The sequence below is a fragment of the Dreissena polymorpha genome, chromosome 1 (genome assembly GCF_020536995.1).
Source record: "Dreissena polymorpha isolate Duluth1 chromosome 1, UMN_Dpol_1.0, whole genome shotgun sequence".
Taxonomy (NCBI): Eukaryota; Metazoa; Mollusca; class Bivalvia; order Myida; family Dreissenidae; genus Dreissena; species Dreissena polymorpha.
Window position 1 is genome coordinate 62,009,829 of NC_068355.1, and position 25,542 is coordinate 62,035,370.

The 25,542-nt window shown below is 34.2% G+C and overlaps 1 protein-coding gene across 1 annotated transcript in view; it reads left to right on the forward strand.

Moving 5' to 3' along the window:
* The window catches only part of LOC127831579 (uncharacterized), a 31,564-nt gene extending 6,978 nt beyond the window's left edge, over positions 1-24,586 (forward strand). Inside the window, exons 2-15 of the mRNA XM_052356562.1 lie at positions 993-1,054; positions 1,804-1,899; positions 2,133-2,185; positions 2,417-2,690; positions 2,855-3,184; positions 3,565-3,642; positions 5,133-5,230; positions 5,497-5,725; positions 5,900-6,181; positions 6,426-6,707; positions 6,817-7,098; positions 7,212-7,298; positions 19,581-19,703; positions 19,892-24,586. Coding sequence (XP_052212522.1) covers positions 993-1,054; positions 1,804-1,899; positions 2,133-2,185; positions 2,417-2,690; positions 2,855-3,184; positions 3,565-3,642; positions 5,133-5,230; positions 5,497-5,725; positions 5,900-6,181; positions 6,426-6,707; positions 6,817-7,098; positions 7,212-7,298; positions 19,581-19,703; positions 19,892-20,232 — 2,617 coding nt within the window. The 3' untranslated portion in view covers positions 20,233-24,586. The remainder of the gene's footprint in view (positions 1-992; positions 1,055-1,803; positions 1,900-2,132; positions 2,186-2,416; positions 2,691-2,854; positions 3,185-3,564; positions 3,643-5,132; positions 5,231-5,496; positions 5,726-5,899; positions 6,182-6,425; positions 6,708-6,816; positions 7,099-7,211; positions 7,299-19,580; positions 19,704-19,891) is intronic.
* The last annotated feature ends 956 nt before the right edge of the window (positions 24,587-25,542 follow it).

Sequence of the window (25,542 nt, forward strand, 5' to 3'; positions counted from 1 at the left end):
AAAATTTCTTTGACTAATATTCACTAAACTTTTTCACAACATTTCAAATAATCGTACCTCAAATAGTTCGAACCGGGCCAGGTTGGCTCGAAAATATGGTTAAAAAACGAAACGTGTTAACATACTATAGGTCAAATTTATAACCAAATATTCAAGAACCTTTATTCGAAGATTTGTCGCTATGATATTCCGAAAATATCCAAAGCTGGAACATGTGGAGTGAAATTGTGGACAATCAAGGTGTCACATGTTTTGCGACATTGTCATAAATATTAATCAAAATTTGGTCGAATTAAAGGTCACTCCTTCAAAGCGAAGTAAAGCTGGTGAAAACTCTAGATGCCGAATTATTGGCTCAATAAGTACGAAAACTGGTTGGAATATTTACCCAATGATAAGTAGGTAAAGATTGAAACTAAATCAGGCGGGGTAAATACCTAATTCACTAGTTTAAATGATATAATAAGCTAATAAACACTTTAGAGGCCATATTTCGTGCCCAATAGTCGTAAAATATTATCTGAACAGTGTCCCGATGATATCTCAAACAAATTCGAAAATGTCCATTTGGGGTCAAAACTAAGTTATTAGAAATATTAAAAAAACAACAACTTGTGAACAATATGTTTCTACTATTTTCTTTATTAAGATATTGTGATTTCTTATAAACACTACCTGCTCCAAACATTTGGTTATGCTTATGATTGTTATTATTATGACTTTCAAAAGTTAAGGAGATCCTTATTACATTTACTGATACACATAAGGTACCCTAATGTAAATGTTAGTGTTTCTCATGCACTTGTTTTATACACTGGTCTAAATTCATTTTTGTAAATTTTACGAATACTTAGTTTTTGTGTGAATGTTATTATTCTAAATGTATTATGTTTTCACAATGATCAAATACAAAATTAAGTGTTTGCAAACGACGGTAGTACTGTGAATTAACATGAATTTGTTTTGAATTAAACATTTGTTTCTTCGTATAGCATGTGGGAACACGGCGAGCGGTTTGTAAAGAAGCTAAAAACAAACAACACCCCTGGTTCAGGTAAACCTTTACTTATAACGTTTCAATTAAAAAAAAATCATATAATTCAAATGATTACTTTTAACCTCAATATGGATATACGCAGGGATGACCAACAACTCCCTCTCTCAGTGGCAGTGTTGTTTACAAAACTGGCTTACTTATAACGCAAGCTTTATAAACTTCGGATTGGTAACTCATTTCAAAGTCGAGAAATGCCTTGGAAATAATTATGGAATCACTGTGAAATTATGCAATAAGTTATGTATCTTGTACACTGCACTTCACAGAAAGATATCTAAAATTGAAAATTCAAATGTTATGCATTTGCAAAGATGAATAACTTTCATAATACAGAAGTTATGGTTCCTGTTTCCTGCACATTACATCAGTAATATCTACCTACCTATTTAGATCCAAGATCATATCTAATATCACAGTTTTCAAGTTACGCGACAGACTTAATTAATATTTATATTTAAAAAATATGTATAGGCCGATAGATTCAGAACGTAATGGATGACTTTATTAAATGTAGATATGTATGTTAGGAAAAAAAGGTGAAGTCTTACGATGATAACACCTGTCGAATTTTATTTTTCCTAGACTTAAACCGTTTTCGAGAAATTATAACTTTTTGACCGAATATATGTAACTCTTGTTATGTGTCTGTGAGTTTTCTTTAGCAAATTATGCTGATTACATTATTGATTTGCGACTTTTACCTGTCACCTTTATTAAGAATTTTAAGGCATTTTTCATCAAATCAGCAACTTCAAAAGAGGAGCCTTGCGATGCTGTGACTCCAGTTACGCCAGAGTCTGGATATGGGAGTGCAACGTTGACACCCGAATCCAATCCTTCAGGTTTGATAGACTCACTTTAAATGGTTAGAGATTAGCTTAGTACATGTTCTCATAAACTACATTCTACAAATATATAGTTTCAGCACTTGTCAATTAAGCGCTTAAATGGTTATTATTAAGATATAAACCTTTACGTAGATATGTCAACCTAAATAAAATGAACCATCAATTCTCTCTTAAAAATAATGTTATTAGTTCGAGGAGCTTACAAATGCCGTACTTTTGATCTATAGATGACACGGAAAAGCAAACAACAGTATTTGAACAGAGAACAAATGTCGATAAGGTACGTGAACTAGAAATCCGTCAATATTTATGTTTCAAATGGTCTTAACTACGACGAATACGCATAAAAGGCAATATGTACTTAAATAATTTTAACGTCAAACCCGCATGAAATAATTGTTTACGAAAGAACTAAAACTCGGGTTGACGTGAATGGATAGTGCCTTTATTTTATTATTTGAAATATATACCGTTACCATTAATTCGTTTATTCAAATCTCATTTGGAACAGTTGAAAACATTTTTGCAACGGAACTTTCGACGTTTAAAGGAAGAAATTGATCCACAAGAATTGTCGGATTATTTGCATCAAAATGGAGTTATATCAACTTGTGATATAGAAAAGGTTTATGAAACAAAAGGACGGAGAAATAAGGTGGACGTTATGATTAAAGCTATCGTTAACTCAAAGGATATATTCGACACACAAACAACATCGAAGGTTTTCGATGGTTTTGCATCGATCGGACGATCAGACCTTGTCGAGACATTCCATGACGACTTTCGTAAGAATATTTGTTATTACCACACTTTAAAATGTTTATTTTCGGAATTCAATTTTTAAACTCTTTAAATAAATGGCATACGTGGTATACAATACGTTGTTAATAAAAAAGGTTTCATTTGCTTTACGAACATACGCATTTTTAAAGGCGATTCTTTTTTGCAGCCACAGAGGAAGCATATACAGTCAAGGACACATTTACAAAAGCTCAAGCCTACACACTCATTAAAAAATATTGGCATATGCTGAAGAATGAGGTTGAGCCACTCCTTGTTATTGATAGTCTTCTTGAAAAAATGATTTTAAACTTTGCACAACATGAAAATATACGTGAAAGTGGCAACTTTAATCCGACAAGAATGGCACTCTTATGTGCAATTGTTTTAGACAAACCTCCGATTGCTTTTCTTCGCTTTTGCGAAGTTTTAAAGGAAACTAGGATTTACGAAAATATTGGTCAGGCCCTTCTTAATCATAAAGCAGAAGATATAACAGGTATGTACATTTTTGTAGTTAAATAATCAGTGGCACAAAAAAGTGACAATTAACTAAATATGGAAACTAAATACAACCAAATTAAATGTAGAGCTAAAATTGCTTCTCCTGTATGATTTAATATTGAACATTCTGTATAACTTTATCAAAAGTAATGAGAAAAGTATAAATGTAGTTGTAGAAAAAACAATTGATTCGGATTTACGAATTCAAAGAAAATAACATAATTTTAGCGCTCCGTATTATGAGCTGCAAGGCCTTGTACTGACATCGTAAGGTGCAAAACACAAGCAGTTCATTAATATTGAGCGAGAGTACAGAAAACTAGTCGCGGATCTTGATAAAAAGTATTATATACAAAATTAAATTGACAATTTCAGAACTAACATTGCCAAATACCATGCCGCTGGAAATCGATTTGCAATTGGAATGTTCAATTAGAGTATCTAAAAAGAATGGTAAGTGTTAATCAAATAATTATTAATATAAATGTATGATAATGTTACATGGTGGGCTAAATCTAGGAGCCTCATTATCAAAGATCACACAACACATAAAAATAAAGACTTAATTGGACGGTTGGACAAGGTGTTAATGCTCAGCAAAACCTTGAAATTTAGAAGGCAAAAATGTACTCGATATTCAGTATACAATGAAACCAGGAACATTGATAATAGCGTACTACTGCCAACATCCGCAAAATGGTCTGCTTTGAATCAAATTTAAACTGCAAATAAAAAGATTGTTTGAGAGTCAATCTGGACTTGATATACGTGTGTAAGTCAAGGTAGTTCCTATAGCTAATTTGAATCATGTTTAAATATGTATTATGGTGATTGAACATTAAATACAAACTCTAAATAAATGCTCGTTTCTATTTGATACGATTGTATAGTCCAATATATAAAGCTCACATGACCATGTGCTCATGGTTAGCTTTTGTACTTTTTTCGTCGTGCGTTGTTCTTAGTCGAACGCCAACAATTAGGTTGATACCACATCTAAAGCCTAATAGTCATGAAGCTTGGTAAGAACATTTGTCCCAATGAAACATCGACCAAAATTGAAACGGGTTATCTTTGATGACAAACTAAGACACTATGTTAACTAAAAAGAAAACAATTACGGGCACTCTTGTCACATTGCTTCCGACCGTATGAAACTTGGTTAGAACATATATTATTAGGATTTATCAGCATATTTAGAAAAAAGTTTAATAAATTTGAAAAATATTTCCGCCAAGGGGCAAGACACTTGTTCTTTTATTGCTATAGAGAAAAATTGTGAACACGTTGGAAGTTCCAGTTTTCCCCATCGGTCATGAAACTTGCTATTAAGAAAATGTTCAATTATACCTTGGACCGAATTTTAAAAAAGTCTCAATCCGTTGAAATAGATAGCGGCATATGAGTGAGATAGTTTTATTTATATGGCAATAGTAAAACACAGTGAGCACATATGCTCAAGTATTGACAAACATGGTCGTAGAAGTTTTAGAATGATTTGTCAGCTGTTTCTTAACATTGTTCTTATCCATTGGAAAACATGGCCACCAGAGGCGGGACATATATCATTGAATAACTGCATTGATCTCTTGTGAACTTACAAGAGTCGAGTCAATTTTTGCCTAGTAATATTAACGGTCCATTGAAAAACAAGTTCGCCGCGGGATGGACAGTAATCTTAAAATAGCAAACGTGAAACATGGTGAACACATTTGATATCACGTTTGATATCACGATAAAACATTATCGCTATTAAAGGCTTGGATGGCAGTGAATCTTCTGTAGTTGAAGTAACACATTACTAGCTTAGAACGTTTACGATAGTTTCAATCTTAGGTGAGCGCCATAACACATTTGTCATTATTCCGATGCAGTACGGTACCCGATGTTCCATATCGTCAGGTATCATCAGTTCCTTTAAAATATAAAACACTGATTTTCAGACCACAGTGATACTGAAATTACAATTGACCTTGGCTCTAAAGAGTTGGAAGAAATGATAGTAGAACACTACGAGGAACCTAGTGATTTACAGTACGAGGTAAGCATTTTCCTTGTGTAAGTATTCATACTTTCAATTGTGTTTACTAAACTTTAACGGTAAGCTGAAACGAAATTCATTATTGGTCACACATACTCGTTGTATTGGCTATAAATACGACGCGTAATCATACCGGATGCTTAAACAAGCTGAACTACCGGTTTCGCATTACTGCACTCAAACATAGAAGTATATTTTTTAAAATAAGTTTTATTTTATTTCATTTGAGTACTTGATGTTCAACAACTTCGGATATATCTTTACAGGCTATGGAACTAGGATTCGATGTTGAAGACGTGACGTTTTCGTCCATAAAAATAAGACTCAAGGGTTTTACAGACCTATCAGATTTGAATTTGATGCAAAGGCTACATATTCATAAAGTACTGAAGTCAGTCATAACTGCTGAACACTTTAAGTTGATGCGCGAAAAGAACCTTAAGTCAATCGCCGTAACTGTACTCACGCGTGGAAATCCGTCAAACTTTGACGAAGGTAACTTAAACTAAGATATCCAGAGATATTTCTGCATTTAAACGATTAAATCATCAACTAGTGTTTACATTAAATCTAGAAACTATGTTCAATCTTTGAATTTGATAAAATGCGATAATCACGTTAAAAAATCACGTCAAAACACGTAAACGTTTTAAATATTTAATATTGTAGAAACATGCTTTTGCAAACTCAAGAAAGAAGACATTGTTAAAAATTTCTCAACTATCGAACAACGCCTTAAGCATGTGGGCACATTTGTCAAAGCTATAACCGAATCGAACCTAGTAACAGATGCGCAGAAAAAAGAATGGTTTGAAGCTAAAACTGATGTAGACACTTGCCTTAGACTGCTAATAGACGGTGACGATAGATGTGTGTGCCTGTTGGAAAAGCATTTACGAGGAACGGGTCAAAATAACTTGCTTAAAGATTTAACTGCAAACAATGTTACTGGTAAGTGAACTGTCTCCATCCATTTCCCAAAGAATAATCGGATGCGGGTTTAGTAACAACAAATTAAACTCCTTCTCAGGTATTGTTCAATCGGTGATTTGAATGTAGTTAAAATCAGTACCATTTCCATGTTTACGTGCTCTTTTGTTTTAATTTATCCTTCACAAACTTGCCAGCCAAGTGGAATGATTCTGTATTGTGTTGTTAATGTGGTTCAGTAGATTTATCAACACAAATATTTCAGTTTCAACATCTGAGCTACTATCAGAAGATATTTGGAAGCAAAGAGAAGTTATAATTGATGAACTTGAACCGAAAAGATTTATGAATATGCTTCGAGACATAGATGGGTCTGCTGCAATTGTTGATGTTATCATGAACAAAGACTTGTCGAGACGAGTGCGGTGCGATGCAATGGTAACATTTCTCGAAAATAAGGGCGCCACAAAACAATTTCAGGAAGAACTTGAAAAACAAAAGATGTACGATTTGATTAATCTGCTAAAATCCAAAAACGACACATTAAGTGAGTACAATATTGTTTTATTAGAAACTTGGTTTATACCTCATTTTCTTACATTTATTCTTTGGTTGATGGTATATTATTATAATTATGCACATTTATCAACGTACAGGTTCAAGGTGTATTGATCAAGTTAAAGAGACACTTATCAGTTCAATGGATGTAATCTTTGAAAATATCGAACCGTGGCTATTCAAGAAGTACCTTGTCAAAGAACCAGAGTTTAGTGAGAAAGAATTTGAAATCATATGCAAACATACGGAGCGGAAAAGACGGGTGTTTTTAATGATGCAAAAAATACTTAAGGGAGATGAAATACTGATAGCAAGATTTATGAACGCTCTTGAACAACTACGTTACACTGGACCATTGAAGCACATCAAAGAAATCACAGGTTCGATTTTTTATATCGCTAATTATAATTTATTTTTTCTTTCCCACTATTGAAGTATGAGATTCATGTTTTTTGTATTAAGACACATTTGCCCATTGATGTTGGTTTTTCAGACAAATATCATGGTTGTCCAAGACTACTCACGAAAGACAAATCAGCGGAGGTGGTTTGGAAATCTCATGTTAAGTTCAAAACATGCAGTAAGTTAAATGTACTTTATCTCTTTCACGTTTTTTTTAAAGGACATTGGTAATTAGCTCCGAATAAGAACCCTTACAGATGTCAACTTTCTCGCTTGACAATCGTTACGAATTTACATTTTTCTTAGATTTAAGCATTAAAAAACAGCAATAAATATTAAAAAAAATACTGAATATGATAAATATCGGACAAAGATGAACGTTTAACCTTTTTCAGGAAAACTCTATCTAATACGTCTCGCTAATAAATAGAAACACTATGACGTCGCAAGCGGGCCGTTATTCGTATTTTGCGGGCCAATATCGGCTCCACCAGTAGGGAAGATTTTTTTGTATCAGAAAAAATCGGATCACGCGACGTCAACTGAACTTAATAGCGTTTACATGGAGTCTTGGAAAACGGGGATAATACAATAAAGCCATAAATGAACGAGATTATAGGTAACAGTGATATTTAAACGTAGCATACACTTGGGATAATTAAAATATCGACTGCAACAAAAACTAAACTGTATTTATATCGATGACACTACTTGAGCTTTAAAAAGAATAATCAAACAACACAATTTAGTAAACAATAAGCTAACTCCAATGACAACTTTAAATACACTATTGAAAAAATACAACTACAACGATATGCTGTAGTGCTATTTTATTCGTTTATCTAAATCTATTTCAAAACTAAACTTTATTTTGCAATCGTTGGTATTAATTGCCAAACCATTGTGCCCAAAACAAGCATACATATAAATTCATATCGTATTTATTAAATTATGTTTGGAGTCGGAATGTCATGCCTGATTTAAACGTGTTTATTTGTGTGCATACCATAACTTGGAAATTATTGGTAAGGTTTTAAAAATACTTGTCACATTCTGTTTGATGCATCAAGATGATTGTGTCACATGTTAAAAATGTGCATTGATCAGTTGCTCTGCAACATAGTAGCGGTAGTTTAGTTTCATGTTAAGTAGTGACAATCATAGATTTTGATAATACAGATTGTGAAAAACTACCTACTACATGCAGAAATAATGTGTTTGTATTGTATGCTTTCCGGTTGTTTATAGAGAAATATCCGTGAATGAAAACTGATAATTTACTATTTCAAACCATGAAAATTAAACAGTGAAAATTAACCATGAAAATTATCGATAATTTTCATTATTGCATAAACTCAATCTATAAAGCCCTCTGGCGGGGTGCAGAAACTTGTCAAAAGGAGGGCTTGAACAGGAGAAGTCGTGTATTAACAAGGCGATTCACGTGCCGTTCAAGCCCTGTTATGTGTTTTTCATATCCATAAACTGGTCCACGCGCAGTTGCTTCCCTTAGTTATGGCTGGATTCAATGAAGTTATTATGAACTTAGTTAATAACTACAACCTTCGACGACTTTCCAAGATTAAATGGGGAACTGAATAAGCATCAGTTTCCTCATGCATGCAGGGATAAAGGCAATGAATATTTCTATCCACTTTTCAAATAATAGGCTCCTTGACCCAGTTACCGATGGTCTTCATATAAATCGATTACAAAAAGTTATTAAATTAGATTGCAACTGTTTACCTGCACTTTACTTGTAGTTTATCGATCGATAATCATCGTCCATAATCCAAATATTGAAGAAAACGACAATAAATGCATGTAAAACGTCATCGATATTCGGATATCACGGATTGCACCGGTTACTCGTATACACCGGTAATAGGTTCAAGAAGCATACCATCTGAACTCTCTTGACAACCGCTTTATTTTATTTGCAACATCAATGAAGTTAAGGTTATTTACTCAACACTTTTAAAAGACTATGCTCTAAATGTAAGTGTTTATGTACTTTCAACGCTCCTGCTATATGCTTGAAATACTTCAGTGACAATATGTTGGCAGTATTATTTAAAAAAAAAATTTAGTTGGAACGAAATAAGATAGACCTGTAAGAAACTGTCGAAAGAAACATTTATGAAAACACTGACTTCTGACGAATATTTATATCCGCCATGACCAGTACATTCCAAAATAATTCCTTATTTCTTACTAATTCGGCTGCAATTCAAATTTACATTAATCCACTGTTTCAACACATATTAAATCGAAAACTGCCTCGTCATTTCTGTTGATGACCGAGTTAAGCAAATGTAAAACACAACCTTGAACTGTATGACGTCATATGACATAATCGAATTATTTTGTCGATGTCGAATGAACAAGACATATTGTTTCCAATGTTATTCAATGTTTTTTTTTAAATTTATTTTGGTATGTGTGAATTGTTTATGAAATAATAGCGAAAATACACATTTTCTCTGACATGATTATCTGCGGGCGCTCTCAAAATCCGTTCTGCGCACTCGGACAGGAACGGATCTTTCGAGCGCCCGCAAATGATCATGCCCTCGAAAATCCCTATATTGTTTTACAGCAACTATTTTTGACATGTTTGGTGTCCCCATTGTGAACAATAATTTTACCAAGGGTGACTAATCTGCATTTACTGTTTTATAACAACATTCGGATTAGCTTCCCTTGAACATACCTGTATAGGAAATCAGATTGTACGAAATGACAAAAATTCAAAAATAATCATTTGCAAGCATAACATAATATAAAATTTGTTGAATTCGGCGGAATATCGATTTTAATTACCTCGAGATCATAGAACAAATATATTTTCTCTCGCGGCTGCTCCGCTAGTGAAAATATTATATTCTATGATCTGTCGTGAATGAAAAGCGATATTCCAACGAATCCAACAAATGTCCTGAATGTAATGAAAATACATAAAGATTTATGACCGTTATGAATACATATTGACCAATATGTTACAATGTAAACGAATTCATTTACGCGTTTACACAACGATGTTTAACCAAATATTAATTCCTTAATTCATCGTAATGATGATAAGTTTTATGCTAAATACGAAATGAATAGCATTTTATTCAAATAAGTTATCTATTTAATTTAAATTAAACGTACTGTTTATGACAAACGAACTTGCAATATTATCAAATACATTTTGATGCTCGTTTACGAAATTTTGATTAAATTGGCAAAAGTGAAGAAAGTGATATTATGGGCATTTTTCACTGTTGAAAAGAGCTGAAAAGTATTAATAGGTTAAAAGAGTTAGTTAAAATGTGGTAACTGACCAATTATCTGCAACTCATCTTGCTACCAGTTGTTTATAAAAATATATTTTATATTCGATATTTAACGTGACTGGTGAGTCCTGTAAGCCGAAATGATCCGTAAAACAAAATTGTGTCTTTGTGTCGTATGAACGAATCTGCACTAAAACTAAATTTTAGTATCACATCGTACATGCATGATCAGTTGTCGAACGAAAGTACGGTTGATATTCAAATGCATTATTTTCTCTCCGGGATATTGTTTTAGTATGTTGATGCTGCATTAACAAATATAAGTGAATATGAAGTGAAAACACCAAAAATAAACAACGGTTGCGATAGACACCTATAAACTGTTAGATGCCCATAATATCACTTTAAACAACCATATTGATCACGTAACAGCTTCCCTGATTTTACTATAAAATCATAACTGAAAAAATTAAAACGTGCTTCGTATCGGCCTAAAATTGTGTATGTTCAATACTTATTTTGACCATTGTATGAAAGAAGTTTCAATAATTTTTCAAACTAAGGTGCAGAAATGAAAATACTTTTGTAACACGCTTTACGAGTGAAAAAACAACAACAACAGACACAGTATACTTATGGCCGTTCAGAACATTGAGTCGTATACCAGTATTCATATTGCTTTACCGAATAAGTCTTTATCCCAAAACAATAAATCAAGATCTTTGTAAGTTGTTGTGGTTCTTAACGCAGACAAATCAGCGGGCCTTATTATGATTGGGCGAATATTCTATATCAAACTTTTTAAAGTGAGCCATCAAAAATAATGTCATATTCAGTAAGCAAAAGTAGCATTTAAAGGGGCCTTTTCACGTTTTGGTAAATGGACAAAATGTACAAAAGTTGTTTCAGATTCGCAAATTTTCGATTTAGTTATGATATTTGTGAGGAAACAGTAAAACTGAACATTAAGCATGCTCTTACATAGCCATTATATGCATCTTTTGACGTTTAAAAAACCTGAAAATTATAGAGCATTGCAACGCGAAACGATTGAATAATTTGGAGCGTTCTCTTGTTGTCGTTCTGTTTTTTAAACTACGAGAATTGCTTATATATCGTTTAAAATAAAGCTGTAATTGCATGCGGAAAGATGGTAGAGGGGTCTAAGAGAAAGACTTTTTACTCCAGAACTCCAGGGGTCAGTGGTTCGAGCCCTGTTGATGGTTATTTTTTTTTATTTTTTTTTTTAAATTTTATTCTATATTTTTTACTGGAGTTTTTTTAAGCAAATGTTTACATATTTCAATAGAAAGCATTTAGTGACAAACTTCAAAACATGCCAAAAACTTTGAAAAGGTCCCTTCAATGAATTAATTAACGTAACGAACATATTACTTAATTTAGCAATAAAATGTTAAATAACATTTTATTTTTACACGACACATCCCTTGCTGTTTTCATTTAGAAAAAGAGGGAATCAAGTATTGGTTATTCTGTTATAATCATGGGCGGAGCCTTATGTATGAAAATAGTTGAGGATAATTTTGAGGTTTAATGCACGGGCTTAAACAGGCTCTATTAAAATCGTAACACAATTCCCGTTAGTTAACTCAAATGCAAAAATGTACGAGCTTCAAAATTATGTTAATAACAACGAAGTGCATGTAGTATGTCTCCAGGAAACGAACTACAAAAGTAATCACAGACAAGTACATTTAAAAGGATATCAAGAACCTGTGAGAGGTGAACAAAGAGAAAAACTTATAGGCACTGGGGTAGCAATATATGTAAAATCGGGCATTTCATTTACTAAAATAAACATTGATCAAGATTGCCCTATTGAATCGTGTGCCCTCACACTGTACTTGACTAAGCACCAATCATTCCGCATTCAATGCGTATATGCTCAAACTAAAGATAATACGTGTAAAAATTATGCAAAAATATTCCATTCAGTTGAACATAGAAAGAATAATATTATTGTTGGCGATTTCAATCTAAAACACCCCTGCTGGAACCCCGAGGGTGATCCACGATGCGACGATAACTCTGAAAATCTCTTTAAATTAATTAACAATAACAGCATAAACTTCCTTAACGACGGTCAAATAACGAGATTGTCTGATCGCGAAGATCAACCCGACAGCGCGATCGATCTAGCTCTTACCTCAGCCCATCTTCAAGCTATAAGCGATTTCAATGTCATTGACGACTCGTTTGGAAGTGACCATCTTCCAATCATAATAAACATTAAAGGGATCTTTTCACGCTTTGGTAAATTGACAAAAATGAAAAAAGTTGTTTCAGATTCGCAAATTTTCGTTTTAGTTATGATATTTGTGAGGAAACAGTAATACTGAACATTTACCATGGTCTAATATAGCCATTATATGCATCTTTTGACGATTTTAAAGCCTAAAAATTATAAAGCGTTGCAACGCGAAACGATTGAATAATTTGGAGAGCTCTGTTTTTGTCGTTAAATTTTGTGAGACTACGAAGATTGCTTATATAAGGTATAAAATACGTCAAGTATGTGTACACGGCGGAATAGCTCAGTAGGCTAAAGCGTTTTTACTTCAGGACTCTGGCAGGACTCCAGGGGTCACTGGTTCGAAACCTGCTCCTGGCAATGTTCTTTTCCTTTTTTAAATTTTATTCTTGATTTTTTACTGGAGCTTTTACGATCCAATGTTTACATTTATCAATATAAAGCATTTAATGAATAAGTTAAAAAATGCCAAAATCTGTGAAAAGGCCCCTTTAAGACAAGAATAGAGAATACCCTTCCGTCCACACAACACAAATGGAAAATACACAAAGCCACACCTGAACAATGGAACAACTTTAAAACTCAGTGTAATAATGAGTTCCTTCCTTATGTAGATAATACTGACACCAACTCTTACTTTAAATCCTATATAACAAAACTTAAAACTGCGCTTGATAACTCAATCCCTGTTAGCAAAACACCTAAAAAACTCAAACGGTCTGTACCATGGTGGAATCAAGAATGCACAGACGCCATTAAATATCGTGAAAAATGTAGGAGAAAATGTATCCGAATCAGAACCGGACCTAAGTATGACAAATATAGGGAAGCCCGCAAAAGTGCTAAACAAGTATTAAAAAAGGCAAAATTAGAAAGCTGGAACGAATTCTGTAATAATCTCTCACATAAAACAACTAGCAAAGAACTATGGGATCAAGTTAAGCGCATGCAAGGCAGACCCCCTACTAATACACCTATCTTTCGGGTTAACAACGAAGTTCTTGTATCTAACGCTGATAAAGCTTCTGCCCTGGTAAAACATTATCAAAAAGTAAGCAGTGACGAAGGATACTCTGAAACGTTTATTGCAAAGAAAATTAAAACAAAAAATGAATTTCCTGTCTGGTTACAATCTCTTACCGAGGAAAAAACTCACAAGTACAATGCTCCTTTTAGCCTGTTCGAGCTCGAATCAGCTCTCCTTACATGCAAAAACGGCGCGCCGGGCGACGATTACATCCATTATAAGATACTTAAACAACTTCCACTCTCGGGGAAACAAGAATTACTTGCCCTTTATAATAAATCATGGTCTGAAGGTACTCTTCCTGATGAATGGCACGAGGCCACAATAATTCCGATCCTTAAAATCAATAAGCCTAAAGACTCTCCAGCCTCATATCGGCCGATCTCTTTAACCTCTACGTTCACCAAACTAATGCAGAAAATGATAAAACCGAGACTCTGCGCGTATCTAGAAAAACATAACAAAATTTCAGAAGTCCAATCGGGCTGTAGATCTAACCACTCTTGCGAAGATCATTTAGTACGCCTTGAAGCTGATATTAAAAGAGCCCAAAATCTTGGTCAAACCGTAGCAGCCGTATTTTTAGACCTCACAGCCGCATTCGATAAACTATGGAACGAAAACGCCATTAAAACACTTAATACTTTAGGAATAGAGGGTAAAATGCTCAACTGGCTTGCAGCTTTTCTTACAACGCGTAAAATAAAAGTGAGACTGCATGACGCGACATCAGAATCAGTTGAGACTATAAACGGCTGTCCCCAAGGTAGTGTCCTATCTCCAATATTATTTTCCGTGACTATGAACACCCTAGACAGAGAAATTAAGGCACATAATTCACAAAATAACACTGATCTAATCAATTTATCACTTTTTGTAGACGATAGTGCAATATGGACCACATCTAAATCACCGAATCTAGCAATTACTAAAATCCAAAAAGCCCTAACTGCAATAGAAAACTGGAGCGCATCGTATGGCTTCCAAATAAATCCCACAAAACCCCAAGCAATCTTATTCCCTGCCAGTGCACAAAAAGTAGCGGCCAATGCACGTAAAGCAACTCGATCTAAGAAAACCCCTAACCCCCCACAACTTACTCTATGTGGTGCTCCTCTTCCGCTTCTTGACAACATTACTTTTTTGGGTATGACATTTGACAAATATTTAACATGGAAAGACCACATCCTTAAACTAGTTGTACGCTGCCAAAAGGACCTCAACTTTCTAAAATGCATCCAAAGAAACAACTGGGGTACGGATAAAAAAGCCCTTATGCGTATCTATAAAGCCACTATCTGGGCAAAAATAAACTACGGAAGCATTGCATACAATTCAGCCAGTGAAACATTACTCAATAAATTACAAGTAATCCAAAATACGGCACTTAAAATTATAACTGGTACACGTAAATCTACAAGCACCGTTCTGTTGCACGCTGAATGTGGAATGATAAAACTGGGTCAACAAAGGCAAATTAACCAACTAAAATACCGCGCGCGCACGCTATCTATGGGACCACACCTCCCAATTAACCTTAGTGTTACTGAAGACCCGGCCTACCAAAAAAGGAAAAAGAAGAGTGGTCTCCCGTACGCGCAGAACGTGCTCGAGCTAGGAAATTATTATGAGACTATTGACATTAAAACTCAGGAACCTACTTACATTAGCTTAAGAAATCTATCAAAACCAAATATTGACTTACATCTGACAACATTAATTAAAAAATCCGACAACGACCCAAACAGTGGCTCTATAGCTCAAAACTATGTAACAGATAAATATGGGGATTACACCCAGATTTTCACTGACGGTAGCAAAAATGAGGAACTTGAAATAGCAGGCGCGGCTTTTGTAGTGTATCAACCCAAAAATGTCATTATACATGAGTGCAAGGTAAAATACAATAAAGAACTGTCTATATTTGCTTGCGAACTAGCTATAATAAACAGCGCCATAAAGTGGCTTAATGAACTTGAAACCCACGAACGCTCAAACTACGCGATATTAACCGACTCTCTCAGCGCCTTACAAGCACTTAATGCAGGATCATCGAAAACGCGTCCCGACCTTATATGTGCAACATTAAAGGGAATCACAAAACTAGCAAACAACAATATCACTCTCCAATTCGTATGGATCCCGAGTCACGTAGGCATTCTGGGTAACGAACACGCTGACCAACTTGCCAGAATAGGTTCCCATGAAGGTCTACCCTCTGATTTAAAGCCTAGCGCGCGCGAACTAATTGCAATCATTAACCAAAAAGGGTATAATGAACAGGATCACAAATGGTCAATTTACTGCGCCGATCATAATTTACCGATATTAACCAACCCTAGCCATAAGATTAACATCTATAGTCCCATTAAAAGGGAGGACAGGGCTTACTCGCGCATGCGCCTAAGGGTGACCAGATTGCACGGCGACTATTACAAAACTGTCCTCTGCCCCCAGTGCAACATTCATAACACGTTTGAACATCTTTTCTTTATATGCCCTAAACACGCTGAACAGAGACTAGAACTAAGTGCAGGGGTAATAGCGGCCTTCAAAAACCCACTTATCATTAATCGCGACTCACTGTTGATGCCTCCAAGCGGAATCGCTCCTGTTGTGCGACTGCACGTGTTTAAATTTTTGCGCGACACGGGCTACTTAGATTAAATATAATATTCCGTTGGACTATTAGCGGTAGATAGAAATAACAACACATACCGTCAGTTATATACTGCTTCATTTATTCAAATTAATAATAGCAATCTTATGTACTAATGACGGGCGGGACTCGGACGATGGTCACTTCGGTGTGCACCATATGGCCACTCGTCTGGGCCCGAACTGAACCTAACCATATTATCCCGGCCCTATAGGAAAAATTAAAATAAATAAATAAATAAATAAAAACTCAGATCAATAATGGCAACTTTATGTACTAATGACGGGTGGGTCTCGGACGATGGTCACTCCGGTGTTGTCCATATGGCCACTCGTCTGGGCCCGGCTCGAACTTATATACTATTATTAATTAATTTGGTTCTAAAACTGTACCGTAAAACAATCCATGATATATGTAATTTTAAAGATTCCAATTAATAATGACTATCTTATGTACTTATGACAAGAGGAAAATTGCATCAATAAATAAATAGATATAGAAACACTGCATGTAATGTGCACGCCGAGAACCTATATTTGTATTTGGGGTCCAAATGTACTTTGGATTGGTAGTACATTACAATGCAGTGTCCAATAACACCTTGTTGACGTCAATACATAAATAAACAATACTATAAACAAGGCAAAGATGAGGGAGCTGTCTATAACGAACGTTCGCGGTTTCCTCGTCTGCGCTTTATGATATATAGGAAAATTACACCAATAAATAAATAGATAAAGACTAATAATACTAAAACGACGGAAGGGTACGTCCCCCCCCCAATACATATGTCACTTGGCCCCTTTCGACCACTATGGATAAGCTCTAAGCCTTCTTTTACAACCAAATAGCGCTCTAGGTAACAAAACCCAGGGTTCCGCGAGACCCTCGCTTTCCTTCTCTTAAGCTGTAATCAGCAACAACGACGAAGGTAGGGGAAAAGCACACAGACAACATACTTCCACGCAGGATCGGAAGACGCAGTAAGTGCGCACGTGGGCAAATTTACCCACAGTGCAACCCCTATAGGTGTAAATATTGTTGTAATTAAATGCGATTAGTTAACATTTTTCCCATATGTACAAGACTTAAACATGTTGAGTAGAGCGTGTCAGCTGGGCCAGAGGGCGCGCCTGAAGAGATATCTCTCGCCCGTGCACTCTGGCTCCGTTGACATGACATCCGTGCACTCTGGCCCCGTTGACATGACATACCCAACATGACAAAAATAAAAATAAAAAGAGAATGGTGACGGTATTTGTTGTTGTTGTTTCCCCTACTGTAGCGTAGGTGATGTTTTCTTGTAGAGTAGTGTAAGTTTTTTCCTTGCATGCCTGTGCCTTGTTACGTTTGACGTTGAATAGCAAACCTTGTATTGCTAACCTGCACGTATTACCCTTGTCACTATGAGGATCAGATCGAATTAGAGGGATGGTCAGCATTAACATCCCAGATCTATTCCCTCCTGAACAAAATGCACTAATACATATAATTACCATCTGTGTAACCACTAGCAATATAAACAGGAAGAAGAACGTGCGCTCTCTCTCTCTCTCTCTCTCTCAAAAACAAATAAAGGCGCGTGAAAATTTTCTCCCAAAGAACGAAAGTGTAGAACCAGATATTGTCCTCCCTGTACCACCAACAACCAACCAGTCATCTCGGTCCAACCACACAAACGCAGCCCCTTTTCTACTATATTAAACTTCAAAACTATTCTGACCCTTGCAACACCATTAAACACCTGACAATATCCACCAGCACAACAGAGAGAGCCCATGTGAATTTACAACAAGACACAGGGCAATAGAGTTATATCTGTACTAATCTATGTTTATGTACTAACAAGTCCTCCGCGAGGGACGTTAAACGGGGGTGCAGTGTATCGGTGCTGTACACCGGGCACTTAAAAGAACCAGGGGCGCCTCTGGAATCGGGGCGCCCTCTGTATCCCGCTCGAACCCCCACTAACACCTCTTGGGGCGGAGAGCACAAAAACCACACACAAACTATAAGGAATTAACATTAATGCCAATAAGGATAATGATAATCTAGAGATAATAGGAATACTGCAAAAACCATTTTGATAAAAGGCAAACCACTACATAATCCATTAAAAAAAAAAAAAAAAAAAAAAAAAAAGAAGAGCATCTAGTCACATTAAGGTCTCATTGGCCATCGTGCTATGATGTATAATATGACCTTATTTTCTCCCCTGAAGGGTCACAGGGGCAGGTCGATACATCTGTAGTCGAGAAGACGCTGGACGACCTGTAAATAAATCTCAAATACACACACATATCGATGATGTCACTTTTCCCACATGACAAAAACATCGTCCTACAATTGTGACATCTTGATATTAAAGTTCACAGTGGTATGCTTCTTTAATTTGCAAAATATTGAGAAAAGGGTTGGTTTTCAAGTTGATATTAATAAAAATCAGCAAAATGTGTATGCTAAGATCATGAAAATGATTAAACACAGGTGGCCGATTTTTTACGTACTGGCCGGAATTACGTACACAACCAGTAATTCTAAAAAGTAGTTTTTTTTTAAATAATATATATTTTTTTAACAAACATTATTCCTCGACACAATACAACTCCGCACACAAATATGTTGGTTAAAAACATGTTCACCACTATTGGTAAATTTCATTAGATCGTCGTTTTTTACCAACTATTGATCGTTTACAAAACTTTTTCACTGCCCTGCATTTAAACAAGATAAGCGATCGTGAACTTAAATCAGTAATAAATTGAAATTCTTAAGTATACTCTATTTTGATATGCTCAATTAAAGTGCATTATATATGTTCAGACAATTATCGTGACTTGAAAACAGTCGCAGGATCGATGTGTTGTTCACATCGAGAATCAGATGCTGAAAATAATCGAGACGTGCTCCGTGAAAAGGGGGTTAAATGCATGTGCGTTAAGTGTCGTCCCAGATTAGCCTGTGCAGTCCGCACAGGCTTATCAGAGACGAACATTTTCGCATAAACATGTTTTTTGCTAAGAATATAATTTCTTGAAACAAAAATATAAATGCGGAAAGTGTCGTCCATGAGTAGCCCGTGCGCACTACACAGGCTAACCTGGGACGACACTTTAGGCACATGCATTAAACCCCTTTTTCACAGAGCACGGCCCACTTATAAAGCTACGTATCATAGAAATATTTACGATGCTGAAATTTTGTATCGTTGTATTTTTCAGTACATGAAAAACACAAAAAAGAGGAATACCTGTCGGTCCCAGCCATTGGTTTTTGCGATAAAACTGAAAAATTAAACCGAAACCCAGTTGGAGTTGCTGATTGGATAAATCAAATTCCAGCGGGTAAGTAAATGTTGTAATTATGATTGTCTTCTCAACCATTCCTTCTGTGGTACAAACGTTTGTTAATCTCTTGATATGTCATTTTCATGACGTAACAATTTATTATTGCCATTCATTGATGCATACATAAACACGGAGACATAATTTAATCCATATAACGGTACCGCTTGCTGATCAAATTTTTCAAGAAACCGAGCGGCCAGAAATTCACATTAAAGATGAATTAGATGATGATGTCCCGACCATCCTAGAACTTATTTGCGAAGAAGAAACACCTTACTCCAGTGCCATAGAAGAGATTCTGATTTTGTTGACAAATATGCCGCATAGTCAAGTCAAACGAAAGTGGACAAACTCATTACCCGACGACGATTTATCATACACGTCCTCTTGGTCACCCTCCAGTGTTTTCTCTGGTGAATCGGTGGATAGTATACTTGATTTTGAAATAACTGTTTCTGAATGTGCTGAAATAAAGATTCAAACGAGCGTTAAGGACGGACTAGAGAATTCCTATTTTTCGGCGTAAGCTGTATTAAGCCAGCTTTTCACCTCTCCTGACCTTTGTAAGTGTCCAATAAAATTCAAATAAAATTTCCCGCGGCTAGGTACGAATGAATACACTTCATTTATTCCATTGGCTGATTTGAGTATTCCACCAGAACATTGGAAACATATCCGCGTCTTTGTAACACTGTTTTACTGCATGAAACAATTTTATTTCTAATGCCCGACAAACCACTTAAATAGATTTGTTCGAAGAACGCGCCTATAAATACGGATACTTCGCGTGTGGCCGGTTGACTCATATGTTTTCACTTCCATTCTTCTTTTGGTTTTCTGTTTTGTATCTATAGGATTATGACCAGCAATATGTAATAATGTAAAATAAGCCGCGAAAACTCCGCGTAACATCCCGTACTGCGTGTGATGCAGCTAAGAACTGCACAGAAAAAAGCCATTCGCTATCCTTGATCTCATTCATTGAACTATCAACGCCGTATATCTTTTTTAAAGATATTTCTTGTTTCCAAGGTATCCAAATGATTATGACCAATCAGAAAGCTCCTTGGAAAGCAAACCTTCCATAAAAGGTTCTGGTTTTATCAGGCAAAGAAATGTATGCATAACATTGTTTTAAACAATTGCATATTATTGATAACTTTGTAAAAAGGATATTGTTTTGTCAGTATGAATTATTATTAATCGCATACTATGCCAAATTGGTTCACTCAAACATACCTTTTTAATGTTTTGAACTTTACATGGTAATTTTTTTTTGTATAATATATTTTGTATACTGTTTACATTTTATAATCTTAAAAGCTTGTTATGCTGTTTATAGCACTGAGGTTTGTATATATATGTGTGTACAGTTTTTAGTACTACTGCTTAATGATTTTGCGTAATGCCAAATAGCCACATTGTCATCAACTTTACACTAGGCAAATTTTTTAAAGCACCATAGACTTCAAAGTTGCTTTCAAATCTAAATTTAGGCCATATACAATTTAAAGCCTCCATGAACATGTACTTCTCATGATATATTTCCGACACTAATTTTGATGTAGTGGTGTTTAAGTTTAACCCTATAATGCAAAAATCGCTAAAAAATTAACGTTTTTTTTTAAGTTCATTTATTAAACAATCTTCAAATAATGTAGAACTACTATGGAATACGCATGAAATGCAATCAACATAAACCTGTCCTTTTATTAGTGTCTTCATATCAATATTACTTGGTGTGTCCGTATATGGCACAAATAAACCAACATTATTTTGCCGATTATGCATGCTCCAGGGTGTAAGTAGTTGTCCGCGCCAGAGGAGACCATCATCAGTAATAGTTTTGTGAACACACACTTTGTTTGGAATGTTTTACTTCGTGTATATGCAATATTGCTTATTGTTTCATTAACCATGCCATTTGTAAAATTGGGGTTCATACAAATTGATGAGATTCTACTTTTAATATGCAGCAATATTTATGAATTTTGAATTTTAGGGTTATCTGACTTACAAACCAAATATGAACGTTGATGTAAGTAGTTTATCATTGAATGTGAATGATGGTGAGGATACACGATTCTACTTTCACAGTGCTTAATGTCAATAGATAGTTTAATATTTAAAATAGCGAGTCTATTCGATGTTGCGGATATAACCTTAAATACCTTTAAGTGTGTGAGCATGACTAAATTTGTTTTATTTCATTGTTTCATATTATGGTAAGTTCTTCCACGTTTACCTCCGAGGTTAAAACGTTGAATGCGTTAACACGGTAATGTGTAATGCTTACTCCACGTTATCACATGCTATTGCGTGTATAAAACAATACGCTTTATTACAAAATCGTTTCTGTTCGACAGATGTCAATGTTTCTTTACGGTTGCATTAAGCGATTGACAAGTGTGTGTAGGATCGTAGTGTTGCATTACGTATCATTACGAAACAAGAAGCAAGTGAGTACTGAGGATTTTCACATTTGAAAATTTTACGACAATGTTGCATGAACATATATGTTAATTTTATCGTTTATTTTATGAGTTAGATTTTTTCAATATTTGTCTTTAAAAATTTACCTTACACTTACATTAAGTAGCAATATATTTGATTCACAATAAATTATATCATACAATTAATAGTTAATATAATATTATTCATAATAATATAGTAATTAGTGTAAAAGCGGGTTTTTAATATTTTATCTCAAACATTTTATCAGCATTGTTGTTACATTTTTTAATGCTTTACCATTATTTTAAATGTCTTTTTTAACATGTTTAGTTGTTTTAATAAGGGATCTTTACTCCATTTCTTTTTGTGTATATTATGTAATATGTAATTATGTCAGAATGTAATTGAGCAGTGGTCAAATTTATGAAGATTGATTCATTTATTTCAATCCGTTTTAAAATAACACTGTTTTTCTTTGAAATAATATAATGAAATTGTTATATAAATGTTAACTTGTCTAGTTGCAATTTATACATTGTGTTGACAATTTTTAATAAGCATCGAAGTTAAGCCGTTTAAGTTAATATACTTGAATAATTCCTGCTTTGTAATATGGATTATTGATAATATGATAAGGTGTCTGGAGCTTAACAAACAAGGAAAACATTTTTTTTTAAATCGTACTTGATATTTTATATTGCTAACAAGCATTTCATAAACCTGATACAGACAACCTACAAACTCTAAAAAACATTTAGATAATCAACAGGTCATGTAGTATGCTTTATAAAATATAGCAGTAATTATTGCAGTAGCTAATGTTTTATAATAGCTTTAATTCATATCATTAACATTCTTAAAATGCATCTTTATTGTTGTAGAAAACATTTAGGAACAGACACGATACTATAATATTTCATTTGTATGAAATCGCCAAAGATAAAATACATTCCAATACAGTTTGACAGTACATTTTGAAAAAACAAAATCTGCTCCAGTATAAAATGTAAAAAAAGATTTTTCTTGTTACTTGAAAGTTCAATTTATACATATTTCTCTTGATTATTTCTGCTCAACCAGTTTTAATGTAAGTGTCGCCAAACTTTAAGAAAATTTAACTAAGCATAAATGGAGGGCAAGGTAAAATAACCAATTAAAGAATCATACGATGGGGGCATAATTATAATATCTCAGAAGTAGTTATTTTTCGTTTTAACTTATATTAACTTTAACAATGTATCATGCGAATTTGTTTACTGGATTTCTTTGCGAGTAATTACAGGTGTTGCCTTTAAACATTTTATAAACATCCGAATTACTTGAATATTGGATATGTATCAGAAGATGGCTTCGTTTTCTGTGTGTCTGTTTCCAGTTGTATGAATACATATTTAGTTTCATGTTAAAAATTTAAAGCTTACCCCCATTTTTGCACATATTCCGACCTCCTACAATATTTACTTTGAACAAAGATATTGTCAAAACAGCAATATCATTAACTGTTTGCATTGCCTTCTGTCATATAATATATGTCCTTGTCGAATTAAGAAGGATTTTATTATAAGGCTTCTTTGAAAATTCGATAAAAAGCTAGTTAACTCTGTAAAGACGAAATGATATTTTGACTAAAGTTAAGAAAATATCTTTGACCACAAACAAGATCACTGAACAACATAAAACATTAAGTATTTAAGTGAAAGAAGTCCATAGCTCTTCAAACGTGATAAAACTTGGTCAAACTGTTGTATCAAATTAAAAAAGTGTGTATTAATATGAAAGAAACAAACACATGTCATTTACTTCAATGTCAAAATTATGTGTTAATTAAAATAACATAAACTTGTGTTGAATTGTCATAAATACCTTGTTTTTATATAATCCAGAATATTTGACTATTTTATCAGATTAGTTTTTCCAAAAAGTGTAAACAATTTAAAATACGAACCGTTTGTCCCACAATGTTTTACTTTATTCATAATACTTCTCGGGTATCGAAATCAGCTGCATCAAGAATTTCTTAATTTTGTATCAAGTTCATGATACATCAATTGTTAACAGTGTATAAATATTAAAATCTAAATTTTGTACTCATTGTTATAATTTTAGTAACTTGTATATTGTTTATATTGTTGATTGCTTATAGAAATAACTACATGTTATATATCGTATGAGTATTTGTATTAAAAGATTTTGCTGACATTATAAAATACCGTTACTCATACAAATGCAATCATCATCATCATCATCATCATCATCATCATCATCATCATCGTCGTCGTCGTCGTCGTCGTCGTCGTCGACGTCGTCGTCGTCATCATCATCATCATCATCATCATCATCATTGTTATCATCGTCATCAATCACAGTCAATGTAAATCATCATCATCATCATGTAAAGTGTCAATAAATGGAATTGCATAAATTTATATATTATGTTGATATGTAGTTATGTTGACCGTGACCATGACACTTCGCCCAACTCATCCAGCGAACGCAATCCCAAGAAATGTAACGTAACTTTGTAAAATGTTTAAAACTAATTAAATTCAAGCAAATAAAACATATAATTTTTAAGTGCGAATAAGCCCATAAAGTTTACACAGTGCAACACTATAAATTGGACTTTGGGCTCTTTACAAATTATTGGAACACATGATTAAAATCATATTGAAATAGATAAAGCTATTGATAAGCAAGAAGCTTATTCAAACATCTTTGAACACTAAACTAAAACACTAAAACTTACATGCGAAATCTGTTTTGTGCAAAACAACACATAAAAGTGCATATTTGAGACTACAATTTTCAAACACGGTTAATATATTAATGTTTATATAGGGTATACATATTTAACTTTTGAATTCAAGTCCTTTAAGCTATTCTTAAAAATAAAGCTCTATGTTTAATACTTGATTGATATTTATGGAAATTTACGTCGATATGCCCATATGAAATGAGAAAAAGAGAACAATGGCACGCAATAAGGAATTCAACAACAAAAACACATATTAAAAAAGACCTATATTTTACTCCTATTGTAGCAAGGTGTTACTTTGTGTCTTATACCCTACACATATGTTGCACACACACTTATTTCTCACTAGAGTATAGTTTGTCATCGTGTGAATTAGTTGCTACGAACTTGAACAGGCACGAACTATGCTAAAACAAATGCTGTGGGAACACAACCAAATAGTTCTTGCCACTAACAGTCCGTTGTGCAATACTGTACTTAGTTTAATTGTAATAAACATAAGTGTTGTTAATAAACCGCACATATGGGTTGTAATAAAAAGGACTTATTTGAAACGCATATATGAAATGCCTTCTTATACATGTGATGCTTGATTATCGATGTGTGTGAAATCTAGACAGATCGATC